This window comes from Cantharellus anzutake (genome assembly GCF_015039405.1).
Source record: "Cantharellus anzutake strain C23 chromosome Unknown EI90scaffold_161, whole genome shotgun sequence".
In the NCBI taxonomy this organism is placed as follows: domain Eukaryota; kingdom Fungi; phylum Basidiomycota; class Agaricomycetes; order Cantharellales; family Hydnaceae; genus Cantharellus; species Cantharellus anzutake.
Window position 1 is genome coordinate 148,543 of NW_024067111.1, and position 18,730 is coordinate 167,272.

At 49.3% G+C, this 18,730-nt stretch overlaps 8 protein-coding genes and 1 non-coding gene across 9 annotated transcripts; 5 read left to right on the forward strand and 4 right to left on the reverse strand.

Moving 5' to 3' along the window:
* Positions 1-750: 750 nt before the first annotated feature.
* On the forward strand, positions 751-3,860 carry EI90DRAFT_3022561 (uncharacterized protein; the record flags this gene model as incomplete). Its single annotated transcript, XM_039057789.1, has 5 exons — positions 751-1,553; positions 1,595-1,604; positions 1,661-2,222; positions 2,306-2,621; positions 2,684-3,860. 5 exons carry the CDS (start codon positions 751-753, stop codon positions 3,858-3,860), a joined length of 2,868 nt encoding a protein of 955 aa, XP_038908400.1.
* A 113-nt stretch (positions 3,861-3,973) lies between these two features.
* Positions 3,974-4,641, forward strand: EI90DRAFT_543025 (uncharacterized protein). Its single transcript, XM_039067771.1, has one exon. The coding sequence runs from the start codon at positions 4,087-4,089 to the stop codon at positions 4,501-4,503; it is 417 nt and encodes a 138-aa protein (XP_038908401.1). The 5' UTR covers positions 3,974-4,086; the 3' UTR covers positions 4,504-4,641.
* EI90DRAFT_543018 (uncharacterized protein) lies at positions 4,641-6,280 on the reverse strand. The gene is made up of 4 exons (XM_039067770.1): positions 5,722-6,280; positions 5,558-5,656; positions 5,426-5,501; positions 4,641-5,362 (listed from the first exon to the last, which is right to left on the reverse strand). Exons 1-4 carry the CDS (start codon positions 5,779-5,781, stop codon positions 4,779-4,781), a joined length of 819 nt encoding a protein of 272 aa, XP_038908402.1. The 5' UTR covers positions 5,782-6,280; the 3' UTR covers positions 4,641-4,778.
* Positions 6,281-7,280: 1,000 nt separating this feature from the next.
* Positions 7,281-7,361, forward strand: EI90DRAFT_t283. The gene has a single exon. It is a non-coding gene; the product is annotated as a tRNA-Ala (tRNA).
* A 1,199-nt stretch (positions 7,362-8,560) lies between these two features.
* EI90DRAFT_3091492 (peptidyl-prolyl cis-trans isomerase II) lies at positions 8,561-9,229 on the reverse strand (the record flags this gene model as incomplete). The annotated part of the gene is made up of 4 exons (XM_039062389.1): positions 9,112-9,229; positions 8,979-9,054; positions 8,866-8,921; positions 8,561-8,802 (listed from the first exon to the last, which is right to left on the reverse strand). Coding segments are annotated over exons 2-4 (184 nt in total), but the record flags the coding sequence as incomplete, so codon positions are not given.
* An 898-nt stretch (positions 9,230-10,127) lies between these two features.
* On the forward strand, positions 10,128-11,325 carry EI90DRAFT_3091497 (uncharacterized protein). The gene is made up of 2 exons (XM_039062390.1): positions 10,128-10,898; positions 10,950-11,325. The coding sequence occupies exons 1-2, from the start codon at positions 10,225-10,227 to the stop codon at positions 11,056-11,058; spliced, it is 783 nt and encodes a 260-aa protein (XP_038908404.1). The 5' UTR covers positions 10,128-10,224; the 3' UTR covers positions 11,059-11,325.
* Positions 11,326-13,361: 2,036 nt separating this feature from the next.
* On the forward strand, positions 13,362-13,952 carry EI90DRAFT_3091502 (uncharacterized protein; the record flags this gene model as incomplete). The annotated part of the gene is made up of 5 exons (XM_039062391.1): positions 13,362-13,404; positions 13,465-13,479; positions 13,506-13,540; positions 13,597-13,678; positions 13,835-13,952. Coding segments are annotated over exons 1-5 (268 nt in total), but the record flags the coding sequence as incomplete, so codon positions are not given.
* Positions 13,953-14,037: 85 nt separating this feature from the next.
* EI90DRAFT_3022564 (uncharacterized protein) lies at positions 14,038-16,525 on the reverse strand (the record flags this gene model as incomplete). The annotated part of the gene is made up of 13 exons (XM_039057790.1): positions 14,038-14,223; positions 14,297-14,337; positions 14,390-14,417; positions 14,543-14,634; positions 14,684-14,812; positions 14,862-14,956; positions 15,220-15,412; positions 15,746-15,889; positions 15,946-16,000; positions 16,037-16,072; positions 16,122-16,138; positions 16,197-16,235; positions 16,297-16,525. The coding sequence occupies 13 exons, from the start codon at positions 16,523-16,525 to the stop codon at positions 14,038-14,040; spliced, it is 1,284 nt and encodes a 427-aa protein (XP_038908406.1).
* Positions 16,526-17,508: 983 nt separating this feature from the next.
* Positions 17,509-18,709, reverse strand: EI90DRAFT_3159632 (uncharacterized protein). The gene is made up of 5 exons (XM_039066234.1): positions 18,671-18,709; positions 18,265-18,615; positions 17,837-18,202; positions 17,696-17,776; positions 17,509-17,638 (listed from the first exon to the last, which is right to left on the reverse strand). The coding sequence occupies exons 2-4, from the start codon at positions 18,565-18,567 to the stop codon at positions 17,726-17,728; spliced, it is 720 nt and encodes a 239-aa protein (XP_038908407.1). The 5' UTR covers positions 18,568-18,615; positions 18,671-18,709; the 3' UTR covers positions 17,509-17,638; positions 17,696-17,725.
* Between the last annotated feature and the right edge of the window lie 21 nt (positions 18,710-18,730).

An 18,730-nucleotide genomic window follows, 5' to 3' on the forward strand; every position in this document is an offset into this window, starting at 1 on the left:
TTGTCAGGTCCGAAGGTGAGTATCGGAGCGGACGGGAGAAGCGTAGGAGGATGACGGAAGGGTGGAGGTGTTGTGAGGGAGGAGCGGAGGAGTAGTAGGAGGGTGGCGAGAGGGGTGGTGTTCAGTCTGAGGTGAGTATCGGAGTGGACGGAGACAGGGGAGGAGAAGTGGAGGTGGCATGGGAGGTAAAAGGAGGTGTGTTGCCAGGACCGAAGGTGAGTATCGGAACGGACAGCGGTAGGGTAGGACTCCGGAGGTGGGGAAGGAGGAGGTCCGGAAGTCGGGTCGGGATCGGGTATGCACGGATATGACATGTAGGTGATTCAGGGCTGATGGAGCAGCACAGCTAGGTGGGGGGGACTCAGGTGGTCTCTTCCTGGTGTTGATGCCGTTCATTTCTGACGTGTTTGACTCAGTGATGTGTGACGACGGAGTGTTTTTGTGCAGGGAAAGGTTGGAAAAATGGGGTAGCCGCTCGATGGCTATACTGAGGCCCAGGTGGTTTGATTGCACGTGAGTGTGGGAATCGGATCCCGCTTTGCTGCGTTATCGGCGTATGCCGGGTTGCATCACGATTTCATATCAGTATTGATGATTGTGACCCGCGTGTAGACCGAAATGCCAATGAAACCAAGATCAACAGTTTCCCTGGGTCAGGGGATGGGTGAGTTGAGCCTGGTCGGTAGTTATATCTAAGAAACATCCAGGGTTGCCCCTCGTCATCCCTCCCTCCGCTACGCAACCCTCAACATGGCCATTCAACCTCTCTCGAGCCTGACGACTTCGACACGAAGAATGACTGGTGAAGTTCCTCCGGTCCTCGTAGGAGCATCGACTACAGTCGTAGGTGACAGAGTATATCTTTTTGGCGGTCGTCTCGGCGCAACTCGACGATTGACCTCTGACCTGTACGTCCTCGATCTGCGTACTTCCGAGTGGAAGAATATCACACCCTCGGAGAGTGGCAGCGCTCCGCACGCCCCAGCCTCAAGATACTTCCATAGTGCGGACAGTTGGAACGGTTTTCTTGTTATATTTGGAGGAGTGGGATACGTCTCGAACAACAATTTCCCCGGCGTACTCAACGATGTGCGATTCTTCTCACTTGTACAACACCGATGGATCCCAGCCGCTGAGACAAACCCCCTACCTCCGAATGTGTCACCCCATTCTTCTTGTATTCCTACTCATGACCCACTAATTCCTCGACCGCGTTATGCGCACCTCTCCTCAGTCACTGATTCGAGATTGTTCGTTATCGGTGGACAAGACATGCCCTCCCAAGACTGGCTTGATGATATTCATGTCTTTGATCTCTTTCAAAAACGGTGGATCGAGCGGAGAGAGTATCCGCGACATTGTGGGATGTATAGGAGCCTCGCCACCGCGCCGCAAACAGTGATTCGTGACCCTGTTCGCGAAGGGGTTCCAACCAAAACAGATGAGCTTGCATTTTTCCCGGTGGGGAAGGCCACATCCCCAGCTACAGCGTGTTACCTCCCCACCCACCGCAAGGAATCTCTGATCGGCTCGTCTTTTGCCCATACTCCGACGTACCATCCTTAGAGCGTCCCGCTGAGATTCATTTGTACAGCAACTATAACGTACGCCTTCTGGGACTTGTTTCTGACCATACCATAGTGTAACATTGTCCCCGTAGTTTTCCGATGTTAAGCGCGAACTTGAAGTGTTGACGCCAACCGAAAAGTCGTTTTATACCACGGACAGATCCGATATGATGAACGGATCATCCTTCCCACCCGGTCTCCGATTTCCTACTGGAGCAATCCTAGGAAATCACCTCATCATCGCTGGGACTTATCTGTCTCAGTCCTACCAGTGTTATTCCATATGGGCACTTGACCTAAACGAAATGACGTGGTCACGCATTGATACTGGAGCTGTTCTTGCAACTGGTTCCTGGACGCGTGGCATATTGTGGGGGGATGCTAATACGTATGTCATTTTTGGAAATCCTTCGGGGAACATGGTTGAGGACTATAATCATCGCATCCTCAACTGGAGCCATGCTGTGCACGTTGAACTTGAAACATTTGGGATTTATACTTTCCCCACCCTTCAAACCCCTGTCAAAGGCCAAGTTCTTGGCCTTGACGCCTTGGAAGCTGAGCTTTTTGCCGATTTTGAAATCCTTTGCGAAGACGGGAGGAAAATTAAATGCTCTCGTAAACTTGTAGAAGAACGTTGGCCGTGGTTCAAGCGTCAGCGGATCAACTATGTCGAAGCTGCAAAGAAGGTCGTCTCGACGCATATCCTGACCGACATTGAAGATGTTCCTCTCCAGACTCCTTACCTAATGAACTCTTTGCCAACCCGGAAGACCGACCCGATCCCAGGCTGACACCGAGGATGTTGCGCCTCTCCGAACCGTATCCGATCACGAAGGCGTTGCTGCAGTACTTCTACTCTGGGAGCCTGATCACTCCATTACAACATGCCCCCCTTGTACTCAGTGCCTTGCTCCTTCTCAGCAACATTTACGAGTTGGCACACTTAGCTAAACTTGTGAAACATGCCATGCATCAGACTCTTTCGCCAGCTACAAGTGTAGATGTGTACGAAGTTGCCACATTGTGCGACTCACAAAATCTACAGATTCGGTCAGTCTCCCGTTTCACCATTTTACAGAAATGGATGCACTTTTCTAAACAACTTGCTGTAGGGCTTTGCGCATGGTGCTGGGTTCGAACAGGAATGTGACTCAGCAGAGTGGGCAGGACTACTTGCGGTCTTACGCCGCACGATTGAAGTTCACGTCTCAGGACAACATACAAACAATTTTTTACGGAACCAGAACGAATGGACGGTGCACTAGCGCACAGTTAAATCAGGATCGTGAGAAAGAAACGCCAATGCAGAGTTCGAACGCGAACATTACATGCCCGGATGTAATCCATGTCGGAACGATGCAGCGATGGAATGACTCTGACACGAGAGGTCTCCCACCAACGGATGCGAAGCTGCCGCCGGCCTCACGCCCAGATTTCCGACTTAAACGGGAAGGTTCATTGATACCCACACGGGTGTCATCATTATCACTGGCGAAGCCTGTGGTGCCTAACCCAATGCACAAGCGAGCGTCGATGAACCCGGCCAGTCTAAAACAGCGCCCGAACAAAACCGCCTCCGGGCAACTAACCGATCAGACTAAGATTATAAACTCTTGTGCTCAAATTCGCCAGGATGTGTCTCTGCCACCCTTCCCTCCTTTGGATCGCACTGACCTCCATACCTCCCCCCTCGAACCTCACGCCTCCACGGAGGAGCCACCTCAGTTTCTTCTTATGTCGCCCACTGAATTTCCTCACAACGTATCCTCTTTTGTTCAACCATCTCGCGAAGTCTCTAGGCAGCAGAGTGCTGATACCCTTGGCTTGAGACATTCTGCTAAATCGTCCCGACCGAGATCATTGAGTGACGCAGGTCCCTCACGTCCATACGCTGATGACTCTGTCCAGAGCATCTCGTCACTCGCAACTAGCATCGAAAGAACTCGGGACGTCGTCTTTATTGAAGCGGACGATGCGGACCCCCCTCGCGCGGGCAAAGTCTCTCTCCCTCCAAAAGCACTCAAGATACTCGGAAATGACGACATTCTGCCAACCCCCGATAGCTTCCTTTCTGATACTCATCCGGATCAACACTACGCAGCAGAAGTTCAGTCTATCTCTGGGACGAGCGGATCCGGTCGGTCGACAACAACCCAGAAGAGCGGGAAATGGAGTCGACTGCTTTCACGATCAACTGATTGGTCTACCCCCGCAAAGAAAAAGAAACCCAAACACAGCCTATTCAAGGGCTCGTACCTCGCCACAGAGGGTCATTACCAATTCATGTAGGCGGCTGGCGATTCATCCCGAACGTGGCGATGCTGGTAGGGAAAACTACATTCTGAACCACCATTCTTCTTGATCACCTCCCAGGCTATTTTATTATTCCCGCCCTCCAAATTCCATGAGTTTTTGTCCAACAAACTAAATTATTGGCGAGCTTTTGCACTCTTCATTCCCTACATTCCTGCGCCCCAAGGTCAGCCCTGTTGATGCTCCGCTCCACGCCCCTCGCATGTTGCCGCGTCTTTTCGGAGCCGCGCCAGCCCGATTTCTAGCTTTGGAAATCGTTACTTATCCAGCGCTCATGCGATTCGCTTATGCGTTGCTTCCCCAGTCGCTTTGTGGCACGCCTTCCCTCCGTACATACCCTGGCAGAGTATGTCTCCCCCATCACCGACGGCTGCTAACAATGTGCCAAATCTCTCGCAACACCTTATCCACTTATCAGTGTAGTTATATATGCTTGTACATCCTTAACAAGAAAACTTCCCCATGGATAGCTCCGTCTTCCGTCCCTCTTCCGGGAGCGTATGTACCCAATATGGATGACTTGGTGTTCGACAACCCACGAAACAACCCGACCCGCCAGCAACACTTGATTAATCAATCGCAGTGTTCCACTGGATCATTGCGTCACAATATTGCTTGAAGCACGAAGCACGAAGCATACAGCATTGCAGAGGCACACGGTCATGGTCCAAGCAACGAAGTGGTACAAGGCGAACATCTCATCAAACAGTGAGAAACGGATCTAGTCAAGAATAATATTCGAAATCTCCGCATACAATATAATGAAGGCCCAATATCTATACTCTTCTAAGGCCTAATCCAAATTGCGACACGAAATGAAAGTCACGTCAATGGCTAAAATAACCCCATCACATTAGAAAAAGATAAGTTCTAGTTGTAATGAATCTATTAAAATCAATCGAATCTGCTATCCTTGAATTCGTGGGGGACGGAGGCCATGTCATGAGATTGATGTGGGTTTCCAAGACTTGGATTTTTCAGGTAAAGGGCAGTCGGGGAGGGACTGGTCGGAGAGACGTTATTCAACGGCATACCTAGAGCGTTGATGTGTTCGAAGTATGATTCAACGTTGAAATGGGAGGTGGTGGCATTTGGGATCGATGAAGGCTCCGAATACACGACATCGCTTCGATGGCGATGTATCAGCTCGAGATGAGCATTCGGGTCGAAAGTGGTGTGTCCAGTTTCAGATGCATAAGCCTCGGAAAAGCTCATGGCTCCTGGGGAGGAACTCGCATCAAACCCACTACTGTAAATTCCTGACCCGATAGATGATGAGGGGCTATAAAGGTCGTCATCGAAAGGTGAAATGGAATGAGATTCCTCGTAGGCAATATGACCAGAACCGTGGCTCCCCCTGGCCTCAATGCGATCCCAGGCAGGCAAATCGGTGGCATCCATCATCTCGGAAGGACCGGCTCCCCCAAACCCATACTGAACCGAAACATCACCAAGCAAGCTAGATAGGTTAAGAATCTCTACCAACATGTTAAGACTTTATTAGTGGGACATCCACTTCGCGAAAGACGGAAATCCCATACCATTGGTAGGTCGTTGGCGCACAGCGGCAATCCATGACTTGCAATGCAATCTGGCTTCAGAGAGTTTCCTTTGATCCTTGTTGAGGCAATATTGTGTTACAGGGCAACGATTCATCGACCAGAAAGATGTACCTTGAACCAAGCAGGACGCTTGGGTTGCTTGCGCAAGCACTCCAAGTCAAACTTAACGCACTCTTCGCAGGCACCCGCAGCTGAAACACCTGGGCATTTCTAATCGTAAGAAAAGAGGGGGATAAGCCTCATGGCGATACGCATGAAGTAAGAGCAGCGCTTGCCTTCTTGCGAATTCTCTGGCAAGTATAGCAATCAGGCACGTTGGATTGGGAAGAATTCATGTTGGGGTGGCCGGGGAAGGATGGCTGGTTGGAGTGGCCCTCGAAGTCGCGAGACTTTATACACCCTTGACGTGCGTACGATCAATGGACATAATGGAAGACTAAAACACTGCAAAGATGGGCGCGCCTAATTCATTCGGCTACAGTCAATCGTCGCATACAAGCCAAATAAGTTGCACTCTGAAACAGTAACAGTGAAGGGTGTCGAGGAAATTGATGTAACGATTGAAGATGGCCGGACAAAGAACACAAGGTCGATCGATATAGAAGCGATTGATTTTTTCACAGGTCAAATAGAGCGTATAGCGCCTAGGAACGGATGAGCAGCAAATACGAGGAACGCGAGGCAAGATCAACGCCATCATTGCGCATTTGATGACTCGGTATTTATATTAGATCCATTAACCGATTCAACCAACCAAAGTCTGATCCAGACAAGTAAACGCATATGTTTGAATACTAGTACTTGCTGAGCACTGCCAAGTCAATGGCGAAGGCGGATAGGCCGGGACAAAGATCTGAGACGAAGCAGCGCTCCTCAGTCTTAAAGGGAAGTAATGAATCAATTTAGCCGTACCAAAGGATGTCCGATGCCCCGATGCCCTGGATATTAAATAGCCACTCATAACGCTTGGGTTTGACGCCGACAGGCCACCAAGCGAGTTGTTTCTACGCGGAAGAATGAATTTAATGTAGTGCAATCGGATCACCGGAGATGCAGGGTAAGTGGATCCGGAATGCCGAGATACTGATAAGAAATTCGGACAACTCCGCGTAAATCACCCAGAAAAGTCACGTCCGTTGATGCCGTAGGAGATCATTTGGGGTGTTTGTTTCAGCGGCGGGTAGCGATGTTACCAACAGACTCGCGCGCAAATGACTAACGTTGGAGTGTCCAGGCAGATGAAACACTCCATGGGTGTTGTTATGACTGGCCCGATGCACCTACTTAGGCGTAGTGCTCGGCGGCTACACTCGCCCTATAACGAGGGACGAAGGGAAAAACCAAAAGTTATTCTAGATAAGAGGGGCAATGGTCATGAAAGTCATTAGTTGTGTATATGCGGTACTTATAGTACAACAAGGCTATGTTAAGGGTTGGACCGGACGCTGCAGCACAAAATCAGATGCATCGGAGAGGCGGTGTCGGAATGGATGTGGGGCGCATCTGCGCCGCGTGTGGGACATGTTGCCGAAGTGGCATTATGACTTGTAATCCAGCAATGGGACAATGATGTATGAGTGTCTGCGTTCTAAACGGGGCCAAACACCGGCCTAGACAGGATCCCAGCCTCTACCAAACACTCGAGAAATACTCATGGGCAAATAAGGGGACGTACTTGAGAAATCAAAGAAATTTGGAGCCATCAGGTGATTCAGATACCCGCGTTGATCGAAACTGCAAGAGGAGTCGACATCTGTAGGATGTGCCTGAGAAATTAAAGGAAATATCGGACTATTAAATATGATTTGATCATTATATGTCACTGAACGGTGTGGGGGTGATAGCTCAGTTGGTAGAGCGCACGCTTCGCAGGAGTGACTGCGTGAGGCCCAGGGTTCGACTCCCTGTTACTCCATGTTTTGCCGCAAATATATACATAGTGCCATGATATCTGCGCATGCTTCAAAGTGTACCGGCATGATGAACGAGACTTAAACATAATCGACTTGGAATTGTTGGCGACTGACATTTGAAAAGCCATCGGCTAAATGCTGGCTTTCGATCATTGTCTCACTGACACATCACCAGTACCGGGCGTCTGGAAGTGATGTTATTTGAGCGGCACACAATATACATGCGGCGTAATAAGCGTTCGGTTATTTTCAAGTAAGCCGGCGGCCGACCAGACACGAGGACCAGCAGTGAATGACCCCCTGGATTCGCCGGTAGGGAGGGCCACGAATCGTTAGGGACTCCAGACCATCAGCCACACATCAGTCAGCGAGCAATAAGTTTCCAAATGACCCGGCTGACATTAGAACGTCTAATGTCAGTGCAAACGTTCTGTGGGGTGCGGTGGAGTGCGAACGAAACAACGCCAATCAACACTGTCAGGTACTTACAAGGTCGCAAAATGTTTCACCATGCACCCGATCTTACGCGACCCCATGCATCATGGGCTGGAAGATTTCACTCCGATCGTTGGTCCTAAATGCGGTTGGATGCTGATTAGCGCTGGAACGAGCTGGTGCGTGAGCGCCCAACATGTCCCTTTTGAGTTGTCGCATGAATGCGCTCGATCAACGCCATCTGTGGCCAATTAGACACGAATATGTCCTATGTAAGTTTTCCTCATCCTTGTGTCCCAAAGGAATTCTTTAGCGAGCGGCTTGCACATGTTCTCAGGAACATGGTTGATGACTGACGGATGTTCTAATGATCGATCCAACACTGTGACACCATTCATGATTCTGGATCTAGGGTGTCTTTCGAATCATCGTTAACCTCGATCCGGATCAAACAACGCAGATTCCCTGGCCCTGTTGGGACGGATGGAGATACTTATTCTGTCCCCTTGCTAATTTGGTTTGCCATATTTTTCTCTGCCGAATCCCACTGTCTGAAGTCCCTTTGCATCATTAATTCTTGATGTGAACATGATAAGGAGTGCACGCGGGACTCCATTTCGCCCATTTGCCCCCTGCGACACCGCAAGGCACACATTTATTCCCCAGGTCGTCGCTCTACCATCGACTGTGTCTGTGCATGTTGCAGAGCGAGCTGATATTCAGGAGGAACCTGGCCGCCCGTCATTCGTCCGGCTTGCAAGAGAGCAGTGCGATTAGAGCATGGGTCATAGACCATTTTGAGAACACGATTAAAAGATTTGGGTGAAAGGATGTGTATACAGGTTCTAAAGGTGTCTAGTGCAATGGTATGCTGATGTGAAAGATACAATTAGGCGTGATGGTGATGCGGAAGCCACGAGGTCCTCAATTTATTTTGATCAGCTTCACCTCGAATTTTAAAGCGGCATCTCGCGGGATGATGGGCGGAAAGCCCTGTTGGCCGTAACACTGGACCAGGACGAATAAATGAGCGCATCAAACACAAAACTATAAGTGCAATCAGCCACGTACGTATTCAGAAGATGCATGAATGATGGCGCGCTCGCCTAGAGAAAGCCTGGTTATTCCTGCAGCACCCGAATGCATCGTGAGCACAAGCTCCAGCGTGGCATTGATCGACAAACCTTCATCCCAGCACCGTAACACGCTCCCAACACCGATTTGAAACATCATTGGGCCACGCTCGATGGAACTGTCAATCTAATGGTATCCCAGGTGAAAACAGCGGCATGATGCCATGGGAACCTCCATGCTTGCCTGCTGCCCATTCTCGAGACTGCCAACGTACTCGATCGTGACACGGTCTATTGCGTTGAAATACACATGATGCAGAGGGAAAGAATTCGATGTCCTTACCACCAGTCCTTGGGTAGGTCTAGATGACGATTTAGACAACTTGAGCGTAGAACCTTTGTTGCCAACTTACTTTGCCATCTCCGGGGGTGACTTGCGACACGATAAGAGGCATTTTGGATAATAAAGTGTGACGTGGACACGGAATAGATTAAGGCGGGCGAGATTCACGACAGAGACGCGTAAGAGTGAACAGCACAGAAGCGGGGGCGGAAGTCGAGGAGATACTCGGTGCGGGCTCATGAGGCAGCGGTTATATACCTAAGCTGTCGGCGCGGAGAAAAGATGGAAGCCCATTTCAGTTCGAGCTCGGCCATGCGAGACTAGAAAATCAGTGTGCTTGGAAGCCATTTTCACAAGAATATTTATTGCTTTAGCCCCTCATCAGTCTATCATCTCAGAATTACCAAATGGGTCATGGATACCAATTCGGCAGTCACAACCCCCAAATAAACGGAGACAATTCTTTCGCAGCTTGAGCCTTTTTCTTGAATGCATATATCAATCTAGACAGAGCTGAAACAAGAGACTTCAGAAAGGCCGTTCAATCGCTTCCTAGGGTCTCAAGGTCATCCAGCGGGGACGTAAGCGAGTGGCAACAGCGTCAGGTATCTCCGCCGAGCTTTAGTCTCCCGAAGTTGGCATAAAGGCGCATCCTGCATGTAGCCCTCGTGTGGTAAAGCAGGACATGAGAACACGGGATGCCCGATGTGTGCTCGACATCCTGACTATACATTTAGATTTGATACCCCCGATCTGAATTCAATTCGTAATTGCAGGGGATGATGTTGCACAGTGCAGAATTGCTGAGACTCGATAATTAGGAAGTGTGAAGATGGTGAGGTTATGGGGTGCCGAAGCCCCTTTGTCTCCGGCTCGCTATCGCAGGAGTCATAATTCGCACTGAGGATGAGAGACGGAAACTGTGCGAGAAACAGCCTGTGCCACCTGTTGCAGTTTGGTCATGAACCAGATTGAACTCACAGCGGTCGGATTCTGCCGCGTCATGAGTTGCAAATGAGATATGCCACCACTCGGTTCCCACTTTTTTGTCATCGCACATCCGATACGTTCGAACGACACGTAGCGAACAGGCTTCGAGCATCTAGGGAAATGAGTGATACTTCCGCCCCCAATGCAAAACTCGTCGTCACTACCCATAATCAATACCAATCAGAAGTGACTTTGAGGCCTGGGGATGTGAAGTCTTCCCCGCTCGACCAGTTTCGTGATTGGTTCCTAGAAGCGCAGAACAATCCAAGCGTTGCTGAACCCGAGGCTGTTTCGCTATCCACGGCAACACCGTCAGGGGTGCCTTCATCCCGCATGGTCCTCCTCAAACAAGTTGATGATAGAGGGTTCAAGATCTACACGAATTATACATCCAGGAAATCTCAAGAGCTAAAGGCTAATCCTCACGCTTCCCTTAACTTTTATTGGAGGGAACTACATAGACAAGTCCGTGTGGCGGGGCTTGCGGAAATGGTAGATCGGGAAGACAGTGAAGACTATTTCCGATCACGCCCGATAGGCAGTCAGATTGGTGCATGGGCCAGTAGGCAAAGCTCTGTCGTCGGCGAGAATGAGGTGTTGGCACGGTTTTCTCAATTAGTGAAAAGGTTTGACGTGGAGGAAGGACGGGGAACTGTGCCAATGCCGGAATTCTGGGGAGGTTGGAGGATAGTGCCCGAGTAGGTCGACGGATATCAACGCAGATCTACGGCTCACCACTTCATTGTTAGGGAGGTTGAGTTCTGGGCTGGTAAACCTAGCCGGCTCCATGATCGCATTCGTTACCGTCGAGACCAAGGGGACACTTCTCATTGGATTATCGAGAGACTCGCTCCGTAACTTGTACTCGCACCGTCAGGATAACACGTTTGTTGTTGGTGTTGGGCCCAATCATCTTCCAGACACCATCGTCTGGTGATCGGGCGAAATGCCGTGTCGATGTATCGCAACTTGCTGCCTTTGGTAACTCGAATTAGAATACTCTTTGGTCTAACAGGGCAAACCGACCCTGTTTTCCGAAAAGATCGTGGGATTCTGGCAATGTTCTTCACGTTCCTTTTCTCGCTATCTCCGTGCTCTGGCCGAAGGGTACGTTCTGTCGACAGCTAACAGTATCTATACTCAATGCCCTCAGGCGGCATGCACTGTGTGGGACCTGCGAACACGTTGTTGGTCACGCTACTACTTGCACCGAGAATCTGAATGAACCCTCAAGCATCACAGTTGAATAATTGGTGAATCCAATCAGACGACGATTCTAGCAGCTGTATTGCTTTACTGTGGCGACGCTGATTCTGCGTTTCATCGCATCAGAGCGCGGCACCTCCCAACCGTAGGGAGCCCGTCCGCCTTCAATTTCCAATTATCATTCATTTCTCATGCTCCTGAACTACCAAACAAGCGAAATTTGGACTGAGAGGTAGGGAGTATGCTTTTCTATTGTCCTCCTACACGTGGTTCTGACGACTAGCCCGCCCAGCCATCGCGGGTTCTGCATCAAGTGCATCCACCACCAACCTGTCCGACCTCTCAGGAGGATCATGGTGACTTTCGTCACTTGGGGTAGATAATTTTGCCTCCATTTGTAGCTCCAGCCTTTCTAAACCAGAGATGATAACGTGGGGGATCAATCGTTTCCCACATATACCATCTACCCACCGTGCCATCGCGACGTAGCCGATCAGCTCCATGAGTACTCCGTGGATGCACGAGCAGGTAGCTTTGTTACACACGTCCACACCCCCCAATTCAATCGCTCTCCGCCGATTGTTGGCCGCCTCGTCTATAACTTTGCTCGGTTCCCAACGCATCCGCACCAGCACCGTATCTTCGATGTACCATCACTTCCATCCCTCGGCCAACTCCTTCGGTTCTCCGATCTCCATTATCCCCTTTCCATGGGAGAAATCAAAGCCGTACCTGTTGATCAGTGTTCTATCCAGGTTCCTACATATTGTCCCGCGGAGACATTTTCTGGAGTAAACCTTTCGGAGTCACAGAACTCTACTCTGGTTCCATAGAAGAGATTTTCCACTTGGAAGAACGCGAAGGCAGCACGGATCACACGTTTTGGCTTGTGGGATTTGCACATAATGTTGGTACGCAGGCCATCAACTTCGTGCATTCATCTGTTTTGAACAAGGGGAAGTACGTAGCTGTTTGCCCAGATAAATGCGTGCATTCCTGTCGACCCGAAGACGTTGGTCCCTGTGCGAGGCTAAGGCGTGTTCACATGGCTTTTCGAATTAAACTTTCGGCTTGATTATTTATCCTCCGCACCGAGCTCCGCGAACCCTTGTGACAAAATCAATGACCCGATCATTGAAAATCGTCTACCAAGGACCTGTAGTCCATAGCAATTGTTGTCTACGCCCTTCGCCAGTTGCTGAAGTAACAAATCAGATAGTGTGTGGTTCGGAGGTGGATTTTTCTACTTTAAGTTTCGTTGACCAGGCCGGGCCTGGGGCCGATTGTGAGAGCGTAGTAGCTTGGGATTTTAATGCTGTAAGCGCTGTGTTGCTGATTAACCCAAGGTGTTGGAGTGAGCTGCTCGTGCGAAGATGGCCTTTAGGTGCATATGATTACGCTTACTCGTCGTACTCGGCGTCACCCACTCGACCGCATACATGTATACAAGCCCTTAAGCCGATCGAGGTTAAAATCCTGATAGACGCCTCACTGATGGCTGCAACTTATTTGCATTCCGGCCGTGCGGACGCACTCAGGCGGACTCGTGTCCTATGCGCGCGCTCTCGTGAACAACTGGAAAATTTCCCGTCAATACAATCATCGTCAACGATCCATCATATCATATGCATCCGGTCCCGAGAAGCTCTTGAGGGTATGAAAAATCGACTCATGAATATTGTGAACTCTGGATTCCACAGAAATATCACTAGTGGATGTATCGTGAACGTTTTGATGAACGAGGTCATTCTGACATGTGACAATGATGGCATGTTTGAATCCCGGAACCCCCCGCGAACTTCACTGCACCAGCAAACTACATAGCTTCCGTTAAAGAGTACGTAGCCTCAAGAACTGTATACCTGTACGTTTCAGCATAAAATGCGCTATGGTGCACATGCTACATGATAGCTGGACAGTTCTGCTCTCATTTTTATTGTTCCACGCAAGTTGGTGCTGAACACATAGTTCTGCATCTGTATGGAAGGCCATCCTTCTGTAGGTCCAGCGTTCCTGGAACATGCAGTGCATCACGCCGAGGATCGGTTGTACTGATAGTTCCCTTCGTTACGAGTTCTCTCGGAGAAGTACCCTAACAGTCACAGTCATTGTTTCAAGCCTACAACGATATTCTGTATGGTAAGCTGGAGCGGATGCATAAGATGCTTGCCCTCACTTATGTCTTCACAGCCAGCAATGGATTGATGTCGAGGTGAAAGATATTTCTGAAGCTGGAAGAGCCGTAATTTCCGGCAAAATATCTGCAGAATGCGTTCACCATTCCCTGCAGGACCGTCTGACTGTGATCTTTGTATACGAAGGATATCTCTCGAGTTGTCGTTCCGTGTTCTCTGGCAGAGACGTTTACCATCGATTGGTGCGTCAATTGATTTCGAATGGGCGGAGGTGCTGATACTGCGACCGGAAGCTTAAGAAACTTTATATCCACTGCAGCCCTCAGACTAGAGAGTTTTTGTTGGCGATAGTTAGCGATGATTCCTCACTGGTGTATTACAAGATTAGTAAGGGAATTGTCAAGCCCCGATGTGACCAATCATCCTATGCAGCCAGTCCTTGTGCAGCGTGTTTAATTACGTCTGCTCGGTGATCGATTCCTCCCCAGGAAGCATGCTATAGCTTGACTGTCCTCTCCTCGGGACTCAGTTCTTTGGCTGCTTCGAGCTCGACTGCTGATTCATACGGCAATGCTGATGCACACGCTGCGCCAAGAACAAATGCAATACCAGAAGCGTACACCGGCAGGGATGTTGATATTGATAGCAATGGCCACCAATGAGTGGTGCAATCATGCCAGATCTGTGACAATGAGAAGGTTTGGGTTTGACGTTGGTTAGGGGTACAAAGCTCATAATGAAAGATTGACATACACCCTATTCAAAGCCGAGGCATTGCCGCAAGCTGTCCCACGCACTGCGAGGACCATGGATCGGAATGAACACACCCATTAAATTAGCTCGCTTACCTTCTGTTACAACATCTCCGGAGTCATTCTGACTCAAAATTAGTCGTGTCATTGCGTGGCCGAATTACGAAACTCACCCGTATAGAATCGCCACATAATTGTTTCGTCAACGATATCCCATTGATGTGATCACGACAGTGTCCGAGTATTCACCTCAGTGAACAGCCAACATAATATCGCAGTTGCAAACGTAACGAGGCCAGGAGACGCTTGCCTAAAGATGAGCGAACCATATATGCGCCAATCTGTAGTGGCGAAGATGAGGGAAGTAACCAAGGTAACATCAATACTCACAATTGACCAGGCATACCTCCTGCGTAAAGACAACGACATCCATAAAACGGCTTTCTTGATCAGATCGGCCGCTTTCAGTGCCTAGCCGCATTTCGACTAGTTGGGGAATAAACATTGACATTGTATATGCTGATTGGAGAGCATAATAATCACGACAAATCACACAACAAGGACTGACTAGGAGTGAACATCCATGTCCCCAACAGTAGAGTAGTTCGACGCCACCTATCAGTGAAAAGATCGAACTTTTTTTCTATCCAAGCATTGATGACACTGTAAATATTCGTGGCAAAAAAGCTTTGCGTTTGCTTGAGAAGCTCAGGGTATGGCAACACTGAAAAATATTGGGATAGGGCGCTTGGTGGATTGTGATGACTCAACATCCTATCGACTGCGGAGTAGAGATAGGATGATTGGTGAATGCCCAGGGACGTTGAAAAGATTGATGCCTCTCATTGGCTGTTCTGCCTCAACTCGTGAGGCTTGATATAGTTCAGCCGCTGCGTTTGAGAGCACAAATCAGAAGTTACGCTTACCACTCGATTAAGACCTGGGACTCAACAGCGATCGTCCACATCGTGCAAGCCAATTCCAATACATTTCCGTTGACTCTGATGATCTTGTAGACAATGACAGCTTCCTGGGGGGCCCAGCGTGAACCAAATAACGAGGGACTCATGGAGATGAGAAGAATAGTCTGGAAGCGAACATGAACGCCGTCTGGATTATCTTATCAATTAGATTGACATCTGAGTAAGTGCAATACCACATTATCGTCAAGACGAGAACAAGTATTTCCATCCATGTTTTGCTTTGCCACATACACGGTACTTTCCCTTTCATCCCCTAAAAACGACATGCCTCGGGACACGAATTATTCGGCACACAGTATAGCCACCACTGCAGCTACAACACCACGACGAGAAAAACACAGACAGCATCGTCAGGAGATATCGCTTCCGCTTCGGCACATTTCCAGAAAGAGTTCCGTCCTCGGTATGCTTCCCTACGATTGACAGAATGAACAAGGAATAGGAGTCTTGGCAAGAAGTGCCCACAAACCAGTAAAATTACCCGATCGCGGTCCCAAGAAGGAATAACGATACACAAAGGAGGGAATAAGTCGGAGCGATGCTAACGAGAAATCCGAAAATAGCTGAAAGAACAAAGTCGCATTGAATGCAAACGCCTTCCCAAAATCTGAAGCTGGATTTTGGGCAGGTAAGCAACGAGATAAGTCGATTATTTGTAGAATAGCTCACAATTTCCCAGCCACGGCTCCATATCAATCCCCCGAACATGGATGTTGATAACCATCTATGCGAGAGTTGAGACGTCAAAATGGTCCTGGACCCGTGGCAATGCTATTGTGACGGCCTCGAGCCACATCTACACGACACAATTAAGATTGTCTCCCTGTAAAAGCATTTCTGCTCACATTATCAGCCAGCCAGCCTGTTCGGCAGAGCGAGTTAGCGACCCGCAGTCCATCTAATGTGCTAAGCGCACGCACCGAAACCACATAATGCGAGAAGCGCCCATTGGTAGTATCCTGCACAAAAAGAGACAGCTGTCATGGACGACGTTCCAATTGTAATCCACGATGATCGCACCCATCCCAATCTTATCAATAGTGACGTCCAAGGCAGTCAGATCTTCGTCGCTGAGCCCCCCGGCCATTCCGAATGGTGACTCAGCGGTACCCCGTGCTGGGAATGCAGTTGTTTCCCAAGCATTCAGGTCAACGGCGTAGCGCCGGACTGGTGGAAGCACTGCCACTCGGTAATACCCTTCGCAGCTTCGGAATCCTTGGCATGCAGGATTGTCGTGTCTGTCAGTCATTTCAATGCTCGACAGCCATAACTACCTCGCCCAGCGGGGCTGGAAAGGGAAAGGTACTGGCCTTCGTCCAGGTGGGATCAGCAAACCCATTACAGTTGTCCAGAAGAAAACGCTTGCAGGCGTTGGAAAAGACAGAGACGAGGCTTTCCCCTTCTGGGAGCACGTTTTCGATGCGTCTATGAAGCTGTAAATATTAGAATACCCTCCGACACTGATTCAGACTCAGAAGCAGAGGGGAAAAAGGTTTGATCCCCATTATATATGACCCGCTGCCTAATTGATTCGTCCACCACAGGACACAAGGAGTGCAGCACCAGTCTTTCAACGGACTTCTACGGGGATCATATCAAACAGGAGACCCATTAATGGCGCATCTGTCCCCACCAGCACCTCTTCATCTGTAAACCTATCCGCTATTGCCGCAGCCAAGCACGAATCAGCTCGCAGGCAGCTATATTCACTCTTCGTCAGGGGCCCCGTCATTGGTGCAACTGACCCGAGCTCCACTTTTCCCTCAAAATCCGAGATATCCGGTGTCGATATTTGTCCCCCACCTCTCAGCACCTCTCGCTCACACTTGCCGCTGATGACAACCGAACCACTTTAAAAAATTCTCCCACCCCAAGGGAGTGGACACATAGTACAAACCCGCCATTGTCTCCAGGAGCAGCCCCAATAACCCATATAGACAGACCACCCTCCGAAAATACAGAAGATTTTTGTAGGGGAGCTGAAAAAAGGGCCAAGAAAGAACGTCGCAAATTTGAGAAAAAGAAGCTTAGAAAAAAGGTTCCTCAAGTCCCAGATTGAATTCGGTCAGGCTTTCCGATATTGTCGTCGAGACATAGAATCCCCTAATGAAGAGAAGGGGAAAACGAGATGTACAATCGCTGACAACGATGTTCACTAGTTAGATAATGTTGGTTTTCCGTAATGTACAGGCTCTCCTAATGGAACGGATTAGAAACGAGGTGGGTGCGCTTATTACGTGGACGCAGTACGCAAGGTATGATTGAAAAAGGAGCATCCACAGAGAAGAGAAGAATGAAATGTGCCAATCACATGAAACGAGAACGGGTATGTTGTGTCAATGCGGCAACGATATGACTGTTACTAATGACAGAGAATTACAAGGTAAGTGGTACGGAGTAGGGGCAGTGATCGGCGTACAGAGACTCGATGGGACGTTCATACCGGTGTTTACAAATGCCTGGTTCCGCGCCATGCGCTTTGCAAAGCAATCCTCCGAGCCTACATTCGTCGTAGAAAGCGATGAGCTGGGTTTGTACATATTTTTGGGATATTGCATACCTGATCAAAGGTGATTGCCCCGGAGCTTAATCCAATTTTTTGCACTCCATCATCATCATCGAACGCTACACCAGTTTTCGCGCCATCATCATCGTCCTCATCATCAGAGTCTCCCACTCCTCTCATTCGACCAAAAGAAGAACCAACACGCCCAGATTTCATTGGTGACCCAAAGGTCGGTGCTGAGACGGCGGAACCGAACATTGGATGGGTGGCAGGCTTAGCTTCGAATGTAGCGAAAGTCGATACAACTTTTCGTGGCGGTGAGGCAGATTTGATTGGAGATCTCGTGATGGATGGGTATGAGACTCGAGATGGTGCGTAGCGAGCAGCCAGATACTTCTCCGTGAAACGAGAACCTTTTACCTATTGGAATGTCCAGTAGAGTAGCTGAGTGAGTACAGGCTAGAAAACCGCCAACCACGCACCTTCTGCAATTGAGGACGCGCATCTTTGATAGTAGGTGCATTGGCCCACACTTGGACGTTGTGAATGGCTTCGGGTGTCTCTCGATAGATATTCTCCACCACAAGCTTCTGGGTGCTTTCGTTCCGGAGCAGGAGTTTCTCGTGAAGCTCCTTAGCAACATCATCGACACTCTCATTACCCCCGAGAATGCGGTGGGCGACGGCTTGACCGACTTCTTGAATGATACGCTCCATATCCAAGTTCTCCAGAACACTGCCAATAATGGCATGTGATAAAAGATTCGCAGTCGTAAGGGGTAGCATTAATCCAGATGTTATTCCAGTGAGTGCTTGATAGAAGTCCGTAGCATGCTGCAAATCCAGTGTGTGAAGGAGAGTAGCACAGACTCGAGGGGAACGTGCTTACAGTATATCCACTAAGAGCAGGTTCGCATGCAACAAAGAACTGAGGAAAGAGGTGAATGAG